Raw genomic sequence first — 22,012 nt, 5'->3', positions numbered from 1 at the left:
TAAGCTTTAGTTACACCTGGATTGAGGATGCTGAAAGATGCTACAGGGCCTGTGTCCAAGCAGAGCTCTAGCCACTCTGCCATACTGTCCAATGCTTGGCTACCTTCACCATCATTCATGTATACTAATTGCGGATTCAGGGGCTGACTTATGATGGTGATAAAACTGAAAAGAGACCACTGGGAGAACTGCAAGGTTTGCGGAAGTTTAACAAAGCGAGAACCTAAAAGGTGGGGGGAGTTAAAATCCGAAACAAAAAATGCTCATTGAAGACTGAGCATGCTCAGTAGCCATGGAATGCTGACTGACTGTTGTGGAAGGGAGGGTGGAATGGAGTATCCTGGAAGAAATAATGGCTGGTTGGGTAGAATCCTGAACTCCACACTGCAGCATTTTGCAGTGTTTTCTAATGAGCCAAGGATAAGATATTAGAACTTCTTGCCCAGGGGAGCCTTCTAAGCTCCCTCCCCAATAGCCTTCAGGAGATGGGCAAATGCGTATATTGTTTTGTAAGGCCTCCAGTGGTTTATCTGGGCCCTGTTTTTGGCTGGTTAGGATTTTACTTTTTGAACCAGCTGCTGTTTCATTTTTATGAGTAGCTCCATCCGAGGTTCTTTGGACCTTAAAAGGCATGATGGAAATGAATTATTTGTTACTAGTAGCAGTAATAATAGATTTCATTCTGGTGAGTCTGCTTTTCACAAGCTTGGTTCTCTGTAATGTTTACTCAGCTAGCAGGAAGCAAGACATTTCACAAGTACTGTATGTTAAAATGAGCCCAATAGTCACTCAAGGGGAAAGTCCCTCATCCTCTTCATGGGACAGTCCTTTGCTTCCGTAGCATCTTCAGCCATGTCTTTTGCGTGCAGAACTCACTTCAAAGGAAGGAGCGTTGTGCTGAATTCTGTATCTAGCCACTTCCATCAGCCTTTTGTTTCTTAATGCCCAGGGAGCCACTGAACTAAGTTCTTTTAATATTAACCTAAACAATAAATGGCTCGTAATAGCTTGGTGCTTGATTCCCCTAATGGATTTTTGTTGTCCTGGTCCCTCATCTCTCTCCATAATGTACTTTGACAGAATTAAGCATCAAAAGATTTCCAAGGTGAGCTGGGAGGGTGACTCTATACTTATTCATACAAAGGTGGTTGTGTTCATGCAGGGTTTGGGAGGTTTTTTTCTTGGTAAGTGCTTGAAATCTTAGTGCTGTCAAAAGTACTTAAAGCACTTTAAAGGACCTCTTGCCACCACCACCCACAGCAAGCTCTGTGATAGCCGGAAACGTCATAATCCCAGAATATATGAAAATCTGAAAATTTTGAAACCATGCTAGCAAACTATTGCCTTCGTGCATAATCCTCACATGCACGGTGTACCAAGCAGCATTCGTTGTGATTTTTGCTTCGCAGTTCTCCCTTCCCTCTCATTGGGGTTGTCATGCATTTCAGCCTCTTGTGACCCCCTCATGCGTAGGACATGTGTTAAAATTATTCAAGAGATGGGCTAAATGATTGCTAAAAATTCATAGATTACCTAACTGCTAGGGCGTCTGCTGGTTTATCATAATGCAATAATGCAGAGTGAGGTGGCACTTAAACTGTCGTTCAGCCTAGACCAGGGGTAAGCAACCTAAGACCCGGGGTCCGCACGGAAGGTCCGGGAATCAGCATGTTTATACATGAGTAGAATGTGTCCTTTTATTTAAAATGCATCTCTGGGTTATTTGTGGGGCCTGCCTGGTGGTTTTACATGAGTAGAATGTGCGCTTTTATTTCAAATGCATCTCTGGGTTATTGGTGGGGCATAGGAATTCGTTCATATTTTTTTCAAAATATAGTCCGGCCCACCACATGTCTGAGGGACAGTGGACCGGCCCCCTGCTGAAAAAGGTTGCTGACCCCTGATCGGGACACTGAGATCCAGCTCCAAGGGCCTTCTGGTGGTTCCCTCGCCGCAAGAAGTGAGGTTGCAGGGAACCAGGCAGAGGGCCTTCTCGGTAGTGGCACCTGCCCTGAGGAATGCCCTCCCAAGGAAAGAAAATGTCAGGGAGATAAGTAACTATACACCCTTTAGAAGATATCTGAAGGCAGCCCTGTATAGGAAAGTTTTGAATGTTTAATGTTTGACCATGTTTTTATATATGCTGGAAGCCACCCAGAGTAGCTGAGGCAATCCAGTCAGATGGGCGGGGTACAAATAATAAAAATTAAAAAAATATTAAACTATTTCTCGCCAATTAAGCATTCTTCCCCACAATCCTCAGCTAACCCCACCCCACCCCATTTAGTCCCCACCCCTCAGCCAAGCATATTTATGAGATCATAATCAGCTGGGGGGGGGGGAAATCACTGGGGGAGAGTCGTGGTGGGGAAGAATTAGCAGGCAGGTGATGGATTAAACATACCAACCTCTAATTCCCGCCTATGAATTCCCCAAACACAATTATGGGATTCCAATTATGTCTACCTATAAATATTTATCTGGAAGTAAATCCTACTTTCCTTCCGAGTAGGCCTGCATAGAATTATGCTCTTAATCTTCCCTGTTTGTGGGATTTTGCCATTCTCTGTTGGCTTACAAAGCCCTCCCAACGCAACAACATTATTTCTGGCTATTCCAGAGTATATTGAGAGTGAACGGTTGGAGATCTGTTGACTATTGTCAGGAACCAGGAAGAAAGGATTTATGTTGTGTGTGTTTGGCGAGGTGCAAGTTTTTTTCTGCACTGCAAGCACCACTACATTAAGGGGAAAACAGAGTGGCATTTTCCTTTCTTCGCAATAAAACGGATCATTACCCTACTGAGAAAATGTGGCAGCCACACAGCGAGGGCACCTGAATGCTCCAGGCTTTAACAGCTGTCCAGTGTGCTCCTCCTCCTCCTCCCTTTTTGTAAGATTATATAAGCTGGTGCTCTACAATGCATCAAGAGCAATCATTGCACCTGCTTGACATAAACGGGGGGAAAGTAAAAATGTTCTGTAACCGGTGGCCTTGTGGGTCAGGGAGAGAGGCTGGAGAAATAGTCATTGGTGCGAGGACAGAATGGCCACTCCGCTAAGCCCCATTTTCAGACATTATGTGGGGCAAATAAGGAAATATAGCAACTTGCAGAGAACAATAGCAAAGTGGGTTCAGCTGGAAGAAAATTACATGGGAGCAGTTGGGAAGAGGTGCTCGTGGGGTCAGAGAGACATCCCACCCCCTATGCAGTCTTTCGCTCTTCAATCATGCTAGGACCCCTGTTCCCTGGGGCATTTCTGCATTTAAAAAGACAGGCTTCTCCACTGTCACATGTAGTTTGCCCATAGAGGTGTAAGGTTTGTGTAATATTTTTTTAAGCAGTGAGGCCTACTCTGGAAGCATCTTCATTACCGTCAGTCCAACATACCTTTCCTCTCCAGAGTTAAGCTCAATGGAGTGGGACAGTGTGATTCTGCAAATTTGATACAGAAGTCACAGGGTACCGCACCCATTGCTGTGGCTCATCCTCAGCTTCTCCTCCCATAATCACCAGTTCTCAGAGCAGGAACATTATGGGGGGGAGGGAGATAGATATATATTACCTGTATGGTGTAATTAATAAAGGAATTGGCTGGATCCCTAGATCCAAACCATGGGGCTAAACACACTCTCCAGTAAGAGAGCCCCAGCAGAGTTTAAAAGTCACAAAATGTGCAGCGACAATGACGTGTTGGGAATAGAGGTTGTTAGACCCTTTAAATACCCTGTTTAGTTCACTTATAGCACTCCCCCTCTCGAAATAAACAGATCACACCATTAGTAAGTCGAAAATGCTTTACTTGCAAACTCCAAAGTTCAAATTCATGTGTTATTCTATGCAGCATCAAGAAGAACACAAGGTTACAAAATACAGAGTAATACTTCTGACCAGACGTGTTAGCCAAGTTCTTCACCAGTGATGAGGGGGGAGTGATCTGAGTCTAGCAATATAGTTCTATGGTCTAAATCACTTCATGCCTTAACTTGATAGTTATATTTAACTGTGATTCCTCACACCTTATTCATTGGCACACTTTTAAATAAAACAGGTGTTTTAGGTCTAGGGATGAGGGAGACACTCTGTTCAGCTGACATTTTTAATGCCCACTTCAGACTTCCTGAAACAACACATGAACTGAAATATCCGTCAATCAGAGCACTTCAATTAAAAAATGTATATTAGAGGAAAGTGTGCATAACAATGCATGTCTCAATGAAAATAATATTTAAAAATGCATTGCATTAAGGAAAATTGCTTACAAAAAAAGTCTATATGAGACAAAATTGCATTCAAAATGTGTCCATTCAGAGAGAAAATACTAAAATGCTGACAGATTTTCATGAGGGCTATTTTAACAATATCTGCAAATTGGTGCAGAAATGGGGCAAACTGAACTTAAGAGAGGAAAGCAGAGTGACTGAAAGAAACCGTAATTGACAGGTTCATCCATCTCTAACTGGGTTCATGCTCTGCTACACCAACCAGCAAGGGAAAGAAAGATGTGTTTGTAATTGGGACACTGCTGAGAAATGCAATGAATTTAATGGAACTTTAAAAACTTTTTGGGAAATTTAACAGTTGAATTTTACCTATTGCTCCTCTGCAGAACCATCCAAGAAGAGTGAGTAACGTGTTTGTTTGTGTGTTTTGTTCTTTTCTCTCTCCTTTTATTGCTCCTTCTCTGCTCTTACTTCCTTTACCTCTTTACAATTTCAGGTGGTAGGCTGGTTAACTGGGGGTGAGGGGGAAATTTTGGCTTGGGAGGTGTGTGACGGCGTGGGGTGTGTTCTACTTTGTGTTTCCATTGCATGTATGGTTTTCTCATTGCTGATGGATCGTTTAATAAAACAGTACCAACCGTTATTAACAAAAATTAAATTGAAAAGCCAGAAAATGGCCACATTCAAAAATCAAAATAAAACCATAAACCATTGCGCCCACTTCACTACTACCTGCCAGTGTGCAGAGAAACAAATTAGGATTCCTGGTTTTGCTTTGCATTCAAATCAGGCATCATGGGTTTTTTTGATCCAAGAAACCAGAGTCTACAGTCTCAATCCTAGTTTATTGGAGCAAAACATACAATAATCCCCATTTGGGATGTAATGCTAAGCTAGGATTCGTAGTTTGTTCCCACTGTATGCTAGTGGGGAGGAGCGTAACATGAGCACACATTCATAGTATACCATTAACTATGGTTTACTTTGACCTGAGATTTCAAGTGAAGCGGGGGAATAGAGATGTGCAAAATAATGCAAAACACAGGAAAAATAAATAGAGATAAAGCATTAGATGATTGATCACGAGGGCACAATTTTCATCTGTGGGTTGTGAGTTAAAGCCATGCTTTATGCAATATGAAATGAAAATTAAAATATTCAAGATGGCCTTTCCTTGTAACCATGAGTGATAACCTTTGTTTATTAAGCTGCATGCTACCTTCCTTCAGTTTGTTAAAAAGGCACCTATGGTAAGGCTGTGCTTAATATGTAAATATTTATATATATATATTCAGTTAATGAGTTAAAAGAATATATCTAGTGGATTGACAGCCCTGTTTGAAAAACCAGCCTTGCATATGTGCCTCTGCAGAACCTCTTCTTTTAAACATAATCATAATTATCCTGATTCTGTGAAATGTTGAGGTGATGGACAGTGAACATAATGCAAAGAAACCACCTTATTTGTCTGCTTCATTACAGCAACAACAACATGTGGATTTTTGTGTACCAACAGCTTTGGGGAGGACCAGGTGTGCGCTGTGGGTAGTGAGGCAGTGTGCCATTTGGAAATCCTGTCGCACCGTCAACCAAAGTGGTTCAGGCCATGAGCGCCACGGGCAGAAATAATAATAAAGCATATGAATATATAAAACCACCTTATGTGGACTCATATCATTGCTCTGTCTAAGCCAGTTCTGTCCACTCCAGTTGGTACCTCTGGCACCTTTTCCAACCGTGGTATTTAACAGCATCCCCCAGCTTCCAGGTGCTTTCAACTACAACTCCCATCACCTCCAGCCACCATGGCCAGTTGGGAGTTGTAGTCTACAGGGACCAGGTTGGGGAAGACTGCTATCTGTGGAGCATCCAGCATCAGTGGGATGGTAGTGTACACCAGCTGCAAGTGGCTAGAAAAGCCAGTTTTCCACTGACGCCTCTCTCTTCCCGCTTTGTTGCTCATTTTTCCAGGAGAGGACGATGACGACGACGAATGTGGGGAAGAGAAGCTGCCCTCCTGCTTTGACTATGTGATGCACTTTCTGACCGTCTTCTGGAAGGTCCTTTTTGCCTTTGTCCCCCCTACGGACTACTGGAATGGTTGGGCTTGTTTTGTTGTGTCCATCTTAATGATCGGCCTTCTGACTGCGTTCATCGGGGACTTGGCGTCCCATTTTGGCTGCACCATTGGGCTGAAGGATTCTGTGACTGCAGTTGTCTTCGTTGCATTGGGGACTTCAGTGCCAGGTAAAAAAAGAAAAAAGAAACAACACCAAAAACGCAAATATAGTCATAATAATTTCGTGCCTTGCCAATGTTTTTCATGCCATCGTACTCTGCTGTGCGGGGCGCGGGGGATCCCAAGAGACCTGGCAACAGTCCAGGATTTTCCATCTGGACTGTGTGTCTATGCAATTTGTAACACAGATTGTAGGAGGAAGATTTAGTTAACAATTATCAACCCATTTATTTGCAAAACAATTATTTTAGAACCAAGCGGGTTATTCCAGAATATGTAATGGGCTGCTTGCAACCTTAGTCCATTTACTTCTAAGTAGCCTTAGTTAAATTGTAAGAAGCATATTACTTGATCTATGAGTCATTTTGTAAAAATGCACATAGCAGTAGGTTCTGGGGAGCCAAATCGGAAGGGTAGTAAGGAGAGAATTAACCTTCCTGCTACCAATAAGACCTTCCCTTTATGCACAGAGCAGCTTGGGGCAGGTTGGTTTTTGTCAAGATTGGGTGGAAGCTTAAACTACTACTCCCTGCTCCCCACAGACCCAATTCTGACCAGGAGGCCCAAATGCTGCCATTTGCATTTTTAAAGCCATTCATTAAACTATACATTTAGTGTCATGATTTGTTTGGCCCATATACATACAAGAGACTCCTGATGATTCAGATGACGCTCAGGTAATCAATTGCAGAGGAGAGCTCTAAATTAACCTTATGTATTGTTTGCACACACTTGAGCCCCGGTTTGAAGCACATGCATCAAATTTTAGGCTGCGTATTAAAACCTTATACAAGAAATATGGGGAAATAATCAGGTCAGAGAACAATTAAAGGCATTAAACAAAACAAAAAACATGTTCTTGAGCAAGAGACCTAAATATTTTCTGCCAGCCAGATATTTACATATTAACCCCAGAATCTAATGGAAGTGTCCTCATAAGAATTTGAAATAATTGTTGTGTTTCGTGTTGCTTTTCGCCAAATATATATTTGATGAGTGCATAACCAAAGACAGAGATGAGGAGTGTGTGGCCCTCTAGTTGTTGCTGGACTCCAGCTCCCATCAGCCCTAGCCAGCATGGAAGCCACTGCCTTGTCACACAGGGGGGAAGGAGAGAGGATAAAATTTGATGCCCGCAAAGCCAGACAAACAAGGCACCAGAGATTCTCCTATTAAAGCCCCATTTAAATGAGCGAGAGCAGCGCAGTAGTGCTGCTGTCAGAACAGCTCTTATCCATCAGCCAAATGTGTTGAAATCCATCACATTCAAGGGAGCTATATGCAAAATATGTTAGCTGCATGCTGAAAAAAATCCCCAGAGGCCTAAGTCTTTTACGCTGGGCACCATTCACAGAGGCAGTGGTTCTTAAGCTGTTGCCCCACATGCTAAAGAGGTAGCCCACTTCCCACTTTAAATCTAGGCTGAAGAGCAGCGTGCATCTTTCAGTATGAGCTGAAGTTTTTCTTATTCCAGGTCCAAATTCTTTCTTCATCTAACATAGAATTATCTGCATCGGCTGCTTGTTCTTTTGGACACTGCAGGGTCTCAAGCAGAGAAGGATCTTTCCCATCCACTGTTCCCTGACCCTGTTAAGGGGAGGCACCATGGTTTGACCCTGCGACCACCTACCTTTGAAGCATGTGCTCTGCCGCTAAGCTATGCTCCCTCTCTCAAGTGTTGCTTCCACCAGCAGCAGCAAGTGCAGTAGGCACTTCGAACAAAACAACCTTCTTCCACCCTGTGTGCAGTTCTCCATGCACTCATGCCGCATATACCAGTGTGTCCTACCAGTAAAGGGCAAATTTAGAGGCTGAGTTTTAATGCAAAAACTTGTGAAAGTCTTTTGCCATGTGGTGTCCATGAAGGCATGCAGTGATCTGCAAAAAGCAAGTAAACTTGAATAGTCGTTCTCAGTACGGTAGAGATTTTAAGAAACATTTGCCCATTACTGGTTCCATCTGATATGAATTACCTCTGCCCACTGAGCTGCCAGGACTGCACTGATCTGTAACATCATATGTCAAGGAAGGAGTCCAGGATGCAGCTAATTCCCAAGCCATCTCTGTCCCTGTTCCAGTTAGCAAGGCAATGGCTCTTCCCATGTAGTTTTGGGTTTAGTATTTTTTTCCAAGCAGTGTTGAAAGACACACACTGTAGCCCTTCACTTGCCACTAAGGCATGTGTCTCCATGGACTGATGGTCTCCAATTCCCATCAGCCCCAGCCAGCTCTGGCAGGTGATCAGGAAAGATGGGAGTTGCAGCCCACCAGTTTCTGGAGGCTCTCAGGTTCCTCACAAATGCAAAAAGTGGAAATACTGGATGCTAAGCTACACACACTTTTGCACTGTGAAGAGCATAACAATACTGACCTCCGTTGCAGGGACATTGTGAGGATCACCAGGCTAATGCATGTGACCTGCTTTGAACACTTGGAAAGTGTTGTCTAAGAGGGATGGACCTGCTCTGCAAAATCTATGGGTTCTGGGGCTGTGCCAGGACAAAGAGGAGGTGACTTTGTTAGCATTTGTCTCACCCTCCAATCCATCCTAGCTCCGACCTGTGGATCTGTTATATAAAGCTATATTTGCATGAGAACTGAGAGGTCATTCAGTCTGAGGGAAAGGTTTCATGGCTGGGTTGTTTTCAGGAACAGTTCTTCCAAAAATATCTCATGCCATCTATCATGTATCTCTCATATGCTGGAAGCAAGTGTGTGTGTGTGTGTGTGTGTGTGTGTGTGTGTGTATTCCCCTAGCATCCCCAAACATGCAAAGCTTTTTTTCCCCCACTTCAAAGCAGCTTCAGCCAACCTTTCATTTCTGAATATAACAGCCACTTTCTAGCATGTTCATACACAATTCCTGAAAACAGAGTGGCATTTAGCATCGGGGGCTGTCTTTTGCTGCAGGAACAGCTAATGAAACTCTCTTTTAATGACTATTGAAATAGAAAGCTCCCTTTTCTGTTGGTGCAACGTCGGTTCACGTTACTTTGAAAGAGCAAACTCGTTATGAAACTTGTCGCAGTCTCTAAAAATTACTTACACTTCTGTAAGCCTGTTAAGGGCTGAGGCGCTTACAGAAGGGAAGAGGGCTCTACTCTGCAGCAGGATGGTGACATTTAACTGCATTGCAAATGCGCAGCACAACATCAAAACCAAGTAACTTGCAATAAAAAGCTAAGCCACCCCCCGCCGCCAAGCAGTCATCACTTATCCTAAGAAAATATGCAGATTATAAATGATCAGCCTGACAATAATCTTTTCTACAATGAAAATGACAGCTTAATCCTTGAACAGGCATCTATAACCATCCCCATTCTCTGTGAAGGCATACCATTAATAAATGACACTTTACTTAGACTAAATTTGCAAAGTAGCCTCATTTATTAATTGCTGCTTATTTCTGTAACATAAATTCACATTGTAATAATGCCTGCATATTGATACAGCAATTCAAAATGTTCATAGAATCATAGAATCATAGAGTTGGAAGAGACCACAAGGGCCATCGAGTCCAACCCCCTGCCAAGCAGGAAACACCATCAGAGCACTCCTGACATATGGTTGTCAAGCCTCTGCTTAAAGACCTCCAAAGAAGGAGACTCCACCACACTCCTTGGCAGCAAATTCCACTGTCGCCGCAACAGCTCTTACTGTCAGGAAGTTCTTCCTAATGTTTAGGTGGAATCTTCTTTCTTGTAGTTTGGATCCATTGCTCCGTGTCCGCTTCTCTGGAGCAGCAGAAAACAACCTTTCTCCCTCCTCTATGTGACATCCTTTTATATATTTGAACATGGCTATCATATCACCCCTTAACCTCCTCTTCTCCAGGCTAAACATGCCCAGCTCCCTTAGCCGTTCCTCATAAGGCATCGTTTCCAGGCCTTTGACCATTTTAGTTGCCCTCCTCTGGACACGTTCCAGTTTGTCAGTGTCCTTCTTGAACTGTGGTGCCCAGAACTGGACACAGTACTCCAGGTGAGGTCTGACCAGAGCAAGTGATTCAGTAAATATTAGCTCTTTAATTCTTACAACAACAACCCTAGGTAACCTCACTAGGATAGGGTACCTGTGGCCCTCCAGATGCTGTTGGCTACAGTTCACATCCTGTTTGGATGTGAACTGCATTGCCTGGGGCTGATGGGAGATGGAGTCCAACAGCTTCTGCGACATCACAGGTTCCCCATCCTTGATACACCATCATAGCAAGATTCCATCTGCCTGCCTAATTCTAACTGACTAGGCTTTGAGCAGAGAAGCGCCATATCAGCATCATGGAGCGTAGCAAATTAATCAGTTTAACAAGGGACAAACATTTTAACCATTCCTTTTCTTTGTTGAATATTTATTCATTCATTCGTTTTACTTATTATGGCCCTTCGTCTAAGGATCACAGGGTGTAAATCACACTGTTCCAAGTTGAAGTTAACTCTTTGTTAGCAAAAACAGAATTGGCACAGGAGTGTCAGGCCTAATGAGCACAGCAACTCATCTCCAGTAGGTCTTGCCCCCATGAAGCAGTTGCTCAGATTGAAGGTTCCCCACCTCCCCACAGCTGCCCCTCCTCTCCAGGTTTTTTTCCCAAGCAACCAGAGACTGCGCCTCTGTGTCACCAATCTCTCCTCCACCATCTTCATACCTCTTCTGGTTCCGGGAAACAAGAGGGTAGGGGAACTTGTTGCAGCAGGAGGGGAAGACACTCGTGGCTCTTCACCAGCCCAACTCATGTCTGCCTCTTGGCCTCTGTCCTCTCCCTCACTTGATTCAGCTTCCGCATCTGATTCTGGATGTCTTTCTACCACAAACTTTCTCTGCTCCCTAAGTCCCATGACCTCCTCAGCTTCCGGCACCTCATTTTCCCAGTCATCTCCCTCTTCATTGTCCCACCACCAATCCCCAGGCTCATAGTCTTCTTCCCCTAGGGGTTCCTCAGCGGGTTTCTCCCACCATTCCTCTGCATCCAACTAGTCCATGACCCAAGGCGGTTTACAATATAAATACCCACTTCTTCTTCCTCTGCCTGCACCGGTTTGTAATTATACCTTTCCTTTTGTTTTACTGCCAGTAGAAAGGGACATTTAAAATCAACCAGAAACCTCAAATGTTGTCATGTATAATAACCCCATAGCAAGAGAGCACCTGTTCAGGGTTCTAGCTAGGCAACCAGTCACCTGCTCCTCCAGGGCACTCTAGGAGGAGTGGGGTTCTGAGCTACCATGCATAGGACTGTGCTGTAAGTTGCAAGCACAGCACCAGTTGCATTGATGGCATCTAGTTTTTGGCAAACGAACTTATAGGCATCTCATCACATTGAAACAGCCGAGCTGATCTTGGAGTGGAACACATTAATAAGCCAAGTAATTGAACTATCCCTATGAGTCATTCAAGTGCAACAGCAAAGTGAATATAATATATTATCAAGTTCCTGTTTGAGAGACTGGATTCCTTAGCAGATTGCAATAACATTTTATGACATAATTTAATTCCACTGACCTCAATGAATAATGAGGTAGTGCTTAAATCATGTGTAAATAATGTTTATTACCATTTTTTCAAAACAAAAAAAAACCCATGAGTTTTAAAATATATTGAATATCCCATTAAATGATATAAAGAAGAGTGCAGCAGCAGCAACTGACTACATAAAGTACGGTACATTATCCCATACTTGGGGCTGGAGCGGTGAGAAAATAAGGCCAGGATTTGGGGATATATGCTTCAACATATCTCCTTACTCACTGGGGTAAGGTGCCAACAGAGTGGCTAAATTCTACAGCAGATTTCTCTGGCAGATGCTTTGACCTTTAAATTTTAAATGAATTTTCTTTTTCATCAGCTTTGCAATTCTACAATCTTGCAGAAATGTTTATTACAGTTGGATCAATCCATAACACACAACTACACTCCCCCATCCCATCACTTTTTTTAAACACTTGTCCTGTTCCGTCACTCTGAATGTGCAGAGATCTTTTTGTACCTGTCCTCATGCAGCTAAAAAAATAAATCACAACAAATAGGCAAAAAAGCCATTTACTGGGCTCTACCCAGCATGCTTCAGTATGGTTTGTGCTTACAACATTCATATCCATTTTGATTTGGGTTTGTTTTTGTTTTCTAAAATTTAATACAGAAGTCCTGCAGAAGACTTGATGTGTAGCTATACTGACATTCTCTGTTTACGTACTGCAGTGACAATCTCCAAGGTAATCCCCGACACATGTTGAGATCCTGAAAGAACTTGGTTGTTGACATTCCAACACCATGCGGCAACTGGTGGAAATAGGCGTACAACATTTGGGTTGCCAGAAACAAAGGGTAGACCTAGCTAATGTTAGACCTACTCAAGAGCTGACCCACTGGAATTGATGGTCATGGCTAACATAGGTGCATTAATTTCAAGGGGTCAGCTTTGAGTAGAACTTAAGATACAACCCAAAATGGCTAGGTGGCACTCAGGCGAGGAGCAAATAAAAGTAGGAATGTGGTGATGGAGACCCAAATATCACCACACGCATAACAACCCGCTCACCACAAAAAAAGTGTGCTAATGAACCTTCACACTAGCTGTGATAGGGGGCTTCCAAATCTGCCCTTTACTGTATAATCACCTTATTCTTTTCAATTTTTTTCAAGACCTCAGTTGGTTAGAGTGCTTATAACTCCAAGATTGCAGGTTCAGTCCCTGTATGGGACAGCTGCATATTCTTGCATTGCAGGGGGGTGGACTAGAGGACCCTCGGGATCCCTTCCAAATCTACAATGCTAATTCTATGATGTCATTCAGCATTTGCTGGTATCTCAGGATTCCCCCCCCCAACAGTTACCACACACAAAAAACAACACAACTTGTGAGGGAGAGGCTGAAAAAAGACTGAGAGACCTTCAGTTGTCTGGAGAATAAGACCAACTGATACTACTACAATAATTATTTATGACTTATACCCCTCCCATCTGATTGACTTACCGCAGCCACTCTGAGCAGCTTCCAACCTAATATAAAAACGCATGGAGACATCAAACATTTAAAAAAAATCTGCTATCCCAATTTCATTGCAATCTGCCTAGGTAATGACCAACATCTGCTTTGATGCTACCATTAGAAGTACACTTACCGATTTTCCACGTTAGAAGGAAATCTGGATTAAATATTTTTTAAAAGGTACAGGGTGGCATTCTGATGACATCATATGGCATTTTGAAGGCATCATATGGATAATGCAAGGGGGGAGGTGTGTGTCTAGAAGCATCCTAAATGAGCCACGGCTGCACAACATCAGTTTTCAATGACTATCAGAGAACAACTCTCTTGTAGCATTTTTCAAGTTGAAATGGCAAGGGCTGTTCTTGCCACCTACACCTTTTTTTTTTTTTTTTTTACTATAGAGGTCAAACGAAGCCCAACAATGGGCGTCTTTCGTGAGCAATGCAAGAGGCGATCTTACAGTGCCATCCTATACGGGTCTATTGCTCAGGTCAATGTGTCGTAAGTCCCAGGTGTATAGGAATGCAGGCTCAATCTTGTGTTTTTTTTGCAGGTGCATGAATGATCCATAAAACCACCCTCTCCTGTGTCTGAAAAATAGCCCCTGTGGCCCTGACTCTGTAATGGAGTGTCTGTCAGAAACTCCTGTGGCTGCCACATCAATAGCCACAGAGGAGCCGAGTAATTCTGACATCAATTATGAAGCATAATTCTTAAGTTGTTGGGGTGCTGCTGAGACAAAAGTGTGGCGAGATTGCCTTTTTCCTTTCCTACAGCAATTATAGAAATTTCCAGTGTGCTATTTTTATGGGTAAAAGCAGCTTTTGAATTTCACTGCAAATTAACTTTCTTGCTATATTTATTTGGCCTTTTCTTTCCCTGGGAAAGAAGAGCTTAGCTGCCAGCTGGGATTTCATAATTCTGCATTCAAAACTCCATGGGAAGAACATGTTTCTAAAACTTCTTGTGCTGGCGGGGAGCAGTTTGGGGGCAGGGGGGGAGAAGGAACGAAATTTTAAACAACCACTATTTTTTTCATGAGCTATTCTTTATCTCCCTTTTACCCAGGTTGACCTGGGAGTGCTTAAGTGCATTAAGTAATCACTTTGTTGAACAGTTTGCTGCATCGTCTTTGATCACCCCCAAACCTTCCTAAAAATATTGACTTATGCATTTTGGGTGGGTTTTAAATGACACTTTTCCTCCTCTAATGAAAAGGATATTTATTTGTTGTTGGAGTACCACTAAGTCAACAGATGGCTGGAAAGATAAAATATTGGGATAGGTGGAAAATAACCAACACTGGTTTAAAGTGCTGAGAAGGCGACTCAGTGTAGACTTAGTAGTAGTAATTAAAGGCAACTCAAAGCAATGTAATTATGTGCCCCTCTAAACTATGGTTTGCAAAGTAGCAGCCAGCCTCAGGAAAGAGTGCTTCCTTTGCCCTGCACTTCTTCCCTACTTTGTAGAGTAACATCCCTCCTCTCTTCCTATGCAGGTGTTAAATATGGCCCTCAGGTTACATGTGAGCTGGTGTGATGTAGTGTCTAAGGACAGAGCTATGAATAAGAAAGTACCGCTAGCTGGTTGATTTAAATCTCTTCTCTGCCATGAGAGCTCAGACTTTCTCTCTGGGTCAACCTATTCATCTGCAATAGAGAGGATAATGAGACTGACTTACAAGGTTGTTGGTAAAGACTGCAACCCAATAATGAATGTAAAATGCTATACAGGCAACTCCCCGCTTATTCCGGGGCCCCACACGCATAAGTAAAATCACGTAAAGTGGGGAGCATTCCTTAAGCACCTCTTTTTACCTGCTCTCCATGCTCTTTTTCTTTTATACAATACATTTGCTTCCAGATTTCCAGAAAGGGCAGGGAACAGTGTGTCCAAACCCTCTGCAATACAGCTTCCTCCTGCCCAACAGCTATTGAGCAGGGTAGCGCAGCAGCAGCAGCAGCAGCAGTGAGAGCTCCCACATGCCATTTTGGAACCCATAAGGGTGGTTTTTGTTTAGAAAAAAAAGCTTTTAAAACCTTTATTTGTGGACTTTTGGCTCACTAACATCCTCTTCCAGCTCTGGGGTTTGAATTGAATTATTTATTTATTTTATATGACGCCATGCACATGAGTTGATCATGGGCAACTGGGAGTTGCTTCTACAAATGTTAATGGTTATTATTACTGACAAAACCCACGTTAACCATGGGTCACTTGTGCTAGAAACCATGGCTTGTAATTGATTTTGGAATCACGGCTACATGGGAATTTTGTTGTGTTAGCCATGGTTATCAAGATGTTCCCCAAGGCTAGCAACCAGTTTGTAAAGCATCATTTGCAGGTGCTATCCTTACCAGGCGCAGAGTAGAATCGATTGTTAGAAAAAGTGGGTGCCTGCACCCTTTGAAAGGGAAACTTGCATGGAATAAATCTGTAAACTGAAGGTGCTGTTTATCCTTTTCATCTGCTCTCCATTGCCTTTCCTCCAGCTATTATAAGAGAAGTGAGAAGCAAGAGTGCAGGTCACTTAAATATCTGTATATTGGTGCTTGCTTAAAACCAAAACCTCTCATAGACTCCTGTGGCTTTTGAAAGGCAAATCATCTTTGGATGGGATCTAGAAGGTGAGAAAGAACATGCAAATAAGAATGTATTCAATCTTTCAAGCAGCTTTTGGCTACTTATTCTCATGGGAAGTTACCACAAACTAGGGCTGTGCATATTCCATTTTCAGACAAGACCCCCTTTATGACTGAACCTGGCTACTTTAGGCTTGCAGTCTGAGGTTCTTGCTCTGAGAGGATCTCAGTTTTTCAACTGAGACTTGGTGCTTAGCAACTAAGCTTTCCTGCAGGTTGACTTTGGTTTCATGTTTAAATTGATGGCTGAGTTAAGCTGGTATGTGAATTAACCATGGGCATGCTGGAGGGCACGGGAAATATGCATGCAATAAGACTGCTAGCACATTTGCAAAGCTAAGCAGGGTACAGATGATTTCAAATTGGATGGGGGACGGCGTGTTGAGATTCGTGCGTTGCAGGGTGTTGGACTAGATGGGCCTCCAACTCTACAGTTCTATCATTCTACGCTGTTAATGAATTAACCCTGTACTTGCTATAAAGGTGGTTGGGAAATTAAAAAGCAAAGGAGAGGAGGCTGTATTCTGTGAAAATGAGGCTGTATTCTGTGAAAATGAGGAGGAACAAATCTGAGAGTCTACCCCGGAAGCCTATTGACGTATATTTCTGTGACAAGGCAAGTTGCAAAGACTGGTTCACACCGCAAATGACGTTGCATTGCTAAGCAAGTTGCCTTCCGTTTTGCCCTAAGATGCCACCACCAAGCCCCTTGGGGTGGCAAACAGGTGCAAGATTAACAACGGTGTTTCTTTTCACTCCGCAGACACGTTTGCCAGCAAGGTGGCAGCCACGCAGGATCAATACGCAGATGCTTCCATAGGCAACGTCACCGGGAGCAACGCAGTGAATGTTTTCCTTGGGATTGGTGTCGCCTGGTCCATCGCTGCCATCTACCACGCAGCCAACGGCAGGGCATTTGAAGTCCAACCAGGCACCCTGGCTTTCTCCGTCACCCTCTTCACTATATTTGCTTTTATCAGTGTTGGCGTGCTCCTCTACCGGCGGAGACCGGAGATTGGAGGTGAGCTGGGCGGGCCACGGACTGCCAAGATTCTGACCTCATGCCTCTTTGTGCTCCTCTGGCTCTTGTACATATTATTCTCATCTCTGGAAGCCTACTGCCACATACAGGGCTTCTAAAAGAACTATTGGAGAGAGCATCTATATGTATCTATATATACAGAGAGAGAGAGAAAGAGAGAGATAGGTATATAGATATAGATCTAATATTATTGAACTGAGGAAGAAAAGACATTTTGCCATGTTCACTTATCTACTGATGGAATGTAGCTTTGCGGTAGGAGTTTGGAACCTGCAGGACTCTCCACCAGGGGCAGCGTCATAGAAACGGAGGCACAGATGCAGGGCCATCTTTGCAACTCAACCTACGAGATCACGATGGAGTTACTTTCTATTTCCCCCTTCTCCTCCCCTAGATGAGGATTGATCCGATTGCAGTTGGGGGGGAGGGCCTTGACTGGAATGGCAAAAGGCCAGGTCCAGCTATATCGTATTGAGTGGATGACTTTCCAAGGGGAGTTCTTGACTTTCTTACCGATATCTTTGTTGCCTTCTTCATAACTCAAGAATGAGCTGAATCATCGCCCTCAAAGAAAACTTGTGAGTGTGGAGTGACATACACGGTCCGGGGGCTTTCTAGCCTCCATGCTGTTTTGGGATGTGCTTGGTTGTTGTTGTTGTTTTGTATTCTTCCCCCTTTGCTGTCCAGCTATTAAGAGTACCTTACGTTGAAAACAACCACACAAATCCCTTTTCCCGTTTTTTTTCTTTTCTTTTGGAACTGTATTTATGATTGGTTCATCCAGTCCCCCTTTAAAAGAAAAACGATCTTCTTAGACAGCCTTTGACCAGCACTCCATTTCCTCCGAAACTGTGGAATTTACAGACACATGCCCAAAGCCCTAATGTCCAACTCCTGCTTCGCTTTTTTGTTCTCGCTCTGACGTGCCTCGTCAGATTTCTTTCACTTACCTCCTGTGCCCTTGCCCACCCTGCTGCCACTCTTCGCTGCTCTGCTCCTTCTCATGCTCCTCTTTGGGAATGCTTTCATGGTACTTGCTGTAACACTTTGCATGAAAGAAGCAAACCATAATCTGTAATATAGCATTGAATAGCGGTGATAGTCTGCTCAGCGATGCCGATTGAACACTGAAGATGCAAGTATGTGGTCTTTTTTCTCTCTCTCTCTTTCTTTCCACGCTTTTCCTTTCCTTTTTAACAAACAGGACGAGAGGCAGGAAGTAGCTGGCAGTCCTTTGCTCTGCATAAGTGTCCTAAGAAGCAATAACCAAGAGATGTGTGGAAATGCGTGTGTTTTAAAAGGGGAAATTTGCGCAGAGTCTTAGGCCATTCTAGAAAGGGATCTTACCTGCCAGCCGAGCTTAGGATCAACTTGAACATAGGAACCTGCTTATACTGAGTCAGGCCAATGGCCCATCTGGCACAGTACTGTCTACTCTGACTGGCAGAGGCATCTTCCAGCTACCTACCATTTTTAACTCAAGAGTCCATGGATTGAACCTGGGACTTTCGGCATACAAAGCATCGGCTCTACCACTGAGTTGCAGATGTGTAGAACCTGCTTTGCATCTAGTCTGTATGAACTAAGTGGGTCTTAGCATTGCTCACGCTAAGTACGAGTAGCCATATCAAGCCCTAAGTAAGCAGAATACCCTTGAGCTTTTCTTCAAGTGTCAGTTTCCCCTCCCCAATATATTTATGCTGTGTTTGTTTCTGTCTTTAAGTACCTGATGTGCCAACCCTTTGGCACCTTTGGCTTCAGCACTTTGAAAACCTGTACCCTGGTCCAGTCTTCATGAAGGGCACCTTGCAGACACAGTCAGATTTAGTCCCCTCCAATGGATGTTAAACATTCCACTACCCACCGATCTTCATTGTCCTAGCTAGGAAAAGTGGCAGATCTTGCATTGTCCAGCAGTGGATGCAGTTTGTCCCTGGGAACTAGAAGTTGGACTCCTGCTATTTATTAGTTATTCATTGTGAGCTATAGACTCAGTCCTTGTACAATTGCACAGAGAGGTACTGAAACAGCTTTTGCTTTGGAAATGCCATCATCCAGCGCTCAGGTACAGAGGATGCTTGCTTTGTTGCTGGGTTGTTTGTTTTTTCCATCTCTCCCCGTCCACCTTTCTTCCCCCACACCTTTCTCATTTATCAGATCCCCACCCTGTCTCCAAGCTCTGGTGCTCATGGAAGGAACAAGCCATTTAGAAAAGGATCAGAACAAGGGAAGTCAGCCAGTCTTAAGATACCACCAGGGTAGCATGGAAGGACCCTTCAAGGCATGGCTAGAGGGAACCAAAACCCTGTGGTGATTGTAGGTCTACACATCAGGAGATCCAAAAATAGAAGTGAAGGGGGCTGCTCGACAGTCATGAGCCACTGTTGCTTGCTCTGTAGATGGAGAAGATGCAGGAGTGGTGAGGAGAGAGAATTCTGACTGTAGCAGCTTGGAACTACTTGAGTGGAGATGAAAATGGGAACCCAGGGCTGAGTGAGGGGAGCTGTTCAAGCAAGCAGGACGAGGGGAGCTGTTCGAGGAAGCATCTGAATTGACACAGCAGGAAAAGGGGAGATTAGGAAGACAGAGCCTGCTGAAATAAATCCGCTCTCCCACCGTAATAGAACAAGGTCCACTTGGTGGAGATGTGCAGGAGCTCATCACCAATGCTTCCTTCCTCTTAAGCAAAGTCTATTTACAGGGGAACAGAAACACGGTCAATCTTTTTGGCAGACAAGTGCACACAGTGTGTGCACCTTCCCTGGCCACATTAAAGCTAGTGGGTGTGCACTTCTGGAATTAAAAAAAAAGACCCATGCAAACACTTCCTTAAGTGCAGTCCTGCATCTCAGTTGGGTGAGCAGTTCCGGAGAGAGCTAGGAGGACGGTTTTCAGGGTGGCGAGCAGCTGCCAACTGGAGGGAAATCCATTCACACTTTTTATCTCCTAAAACAGTGATTCATGCTCAGGAGTGAGGTTGCTGGTCCACCTAGCTCAGTTCTGTCTACTCCCAGTGGCAGTGTTTCTCTGGGGTTTTGCATCAGACATGCCAGAGGCTGCAACTGGGGCCTTATGTGCAAAGCGTAACAGCTGTGGCTCTGCAGTGTGTGCGTGGCCTTATGATTTGAGTGGTGTTGCTTGGGGACAAAAGGAAGGTGGTGGAATTTGCAAGCCATGCCCCTAAACCCAAGCCCTAGTCTTTCTTCCCTTAGTACATCTAATGGCAGTATCAGGGAGCGACCTTAGAGCCACATTATTTCCTCTATAGATTGACCCCAAACAACTGCTCTTCTCTCACACTATGACACATGGAGTGATCCCCCACACACACACACACAAATATATAATCACATGCCAGGAGCAAAATGGTTGGGTCTATCCATTCTAAGAAGCAGGAGGGGGCAGATAGCAATAGACCACCTCCATCTTGTAAAACAACAGGAAACTGTGTCCATGCACCTTAGCTGGACCAGAACATCAACTGCTATAGGATCATTTGTTAAACGTCAGAGGAAAATCTAATTGCATCATTATAATGACTGAATGGAGGATGTTGCGGGGGAGGTGGGTTCTCTCTTTGTATTAGCAGATTTCTTACTAGACTACAGCCTCCAGATTCATTCAAGTCCATGGTATTTTTGCCAATGTAATGAATGAGAGGTGTGGAACGGCCCAGAGCCATGCCTGAGAGTTTCCTGTTCATTTTAAAGGGGGGGATAAAGGCAAGCTTTACATGCACATTTTGTTGTCCGTTGAAATGAAGGAGAAGCACACAAAACACTTCCCTGCGCCTATCCTTCATTATTTGTGATTGCGGAAATAAACCACTGCTGGTCAAATTCTTAGTGGCTTCTTCTAGGCCAGCTGAAGTCTTGTGAATGAACTTTCCATCCGCATCACATGGTAAAAGGGACAGAGGTTAGCCTAGGCTTTTGCCCAGTCTGTGAAATGCTTGAGTTGTCCTGTTGTGAGTTTTTCTTTTTAAAATGGAGTGAATAATATTTCCCTCCCCACCCCGTAAAATTTTTTTCTTCACTTTTGAGGATTTCTTTTTCCTGTTTGGTTTCATTTGATTTGTTTGTTGGGGTGGGTGGGGGAGGGGAGAAAAATTAAGCAACGATTGGGGTTGTTCAGGGATTATAATAATAATAATAATAATTAATATTATTATGGCTGTGTTTGTGTAAAATTATTTCATTTCATCTTGTTTGTTTGTTTTCCTTCATTTTTATTTGCGTGTATTGTGCACAGTAACGGAGAGGCAGTGAGTACACTGATTGTGATCAATGGTACACTGAGGCACAGAAAAAAAATAAAATTTATAATTGGTTCTGATTTGAACAATAGTACTGCTGCATTTTCCCTGTGCGTCTCATTTCTTCTTCCATTGACACCTCTCATTCATGTGTTTGTGTGTGTGTGTTTATTGTTATTTGATATGTTCCTTCCATGGTCTTGAGTCCTTAGTGGGCGCCTGCAAAGCCTGGGTTACAGATGCAAGATATCCATGCAGAAAGACAGTAGCCATGTTTTTTCCCCAGGCAGATACAAAACATTATCAGAGAAATAGCCATATTGTTGTCCATTTCCCCACAAGTCACACACTCTTGTTCTATTCAGTACCCACTAACACACACACACACACACATATTACAACTGTTAAGGCCTCAAGCAGAGCTGAAGTCAGAAGATACAAGGCGCTGGTGCTGAGGCAACATCCTCACACATCCCAAAGACAAGTTGTTCACTCAGAGAGTCGCACCCCAAAGCTGGAGCTTTCTAGCGCCTGGTGGGGAAGGACTGGCTCTTGGCGTCAGCTGGCAATTATCAGGCAGGCTGGTGGTTGAGCCTCGGTGGTGCCTTTGAGCCACAGAGCTCCA

The 22,012-nt window shown here is 43.7% G+C and overlaps 1 protein-coding gene across 6 annotated transcripts in view; it reads left to right on the top strand.

Moving 5' to 3' along the window:
- Positions 1-21,478, top strand: part of SLC8A1 (solute carrier family 8 member A1) — a 303,786-nt gene extending 282,308 nt beyond the window's left edge. For all 6 annotated transcript variants that reach the window (XM_081903817.1, XM_081903820.1, XM_081903816.1 and 3 more), the window contains 2 exons: positions 6,196-6,471; positions 16,854-21,478. In XM_081903817.1, coding sequence (XP_081759943.1) covers positions 6,196-6,471; positions 16,854-17,230 — 653 coding nt within the window. In that variant the 3' untranslated portion in view covers positions 17,231-21,478. The remainder of the gene's footprint in view (positions 1-6,195; positions 6,472-16,853) is intronic.
- Positions 21,479-22,012: the final 534 nt, after the last annotated feature.

This window comes from Podarcis melisellensis (assembly GCF_964234715.1).
Source record: "Podarcis melisellensis genome assembly, chromosome: 3".
NCBI classification, from domain to species: domain Eukaryota; kingdom Metazoa; phylum Chordata; class Lepidosauria; order Squamata; family Lacertidae; genus Podarcis; species Podarcis melisellensis.
Note: the sequence above shows the minus strand (reverse complement) of the source record. Positions and strands in the feature narration are given on the sequence as shown.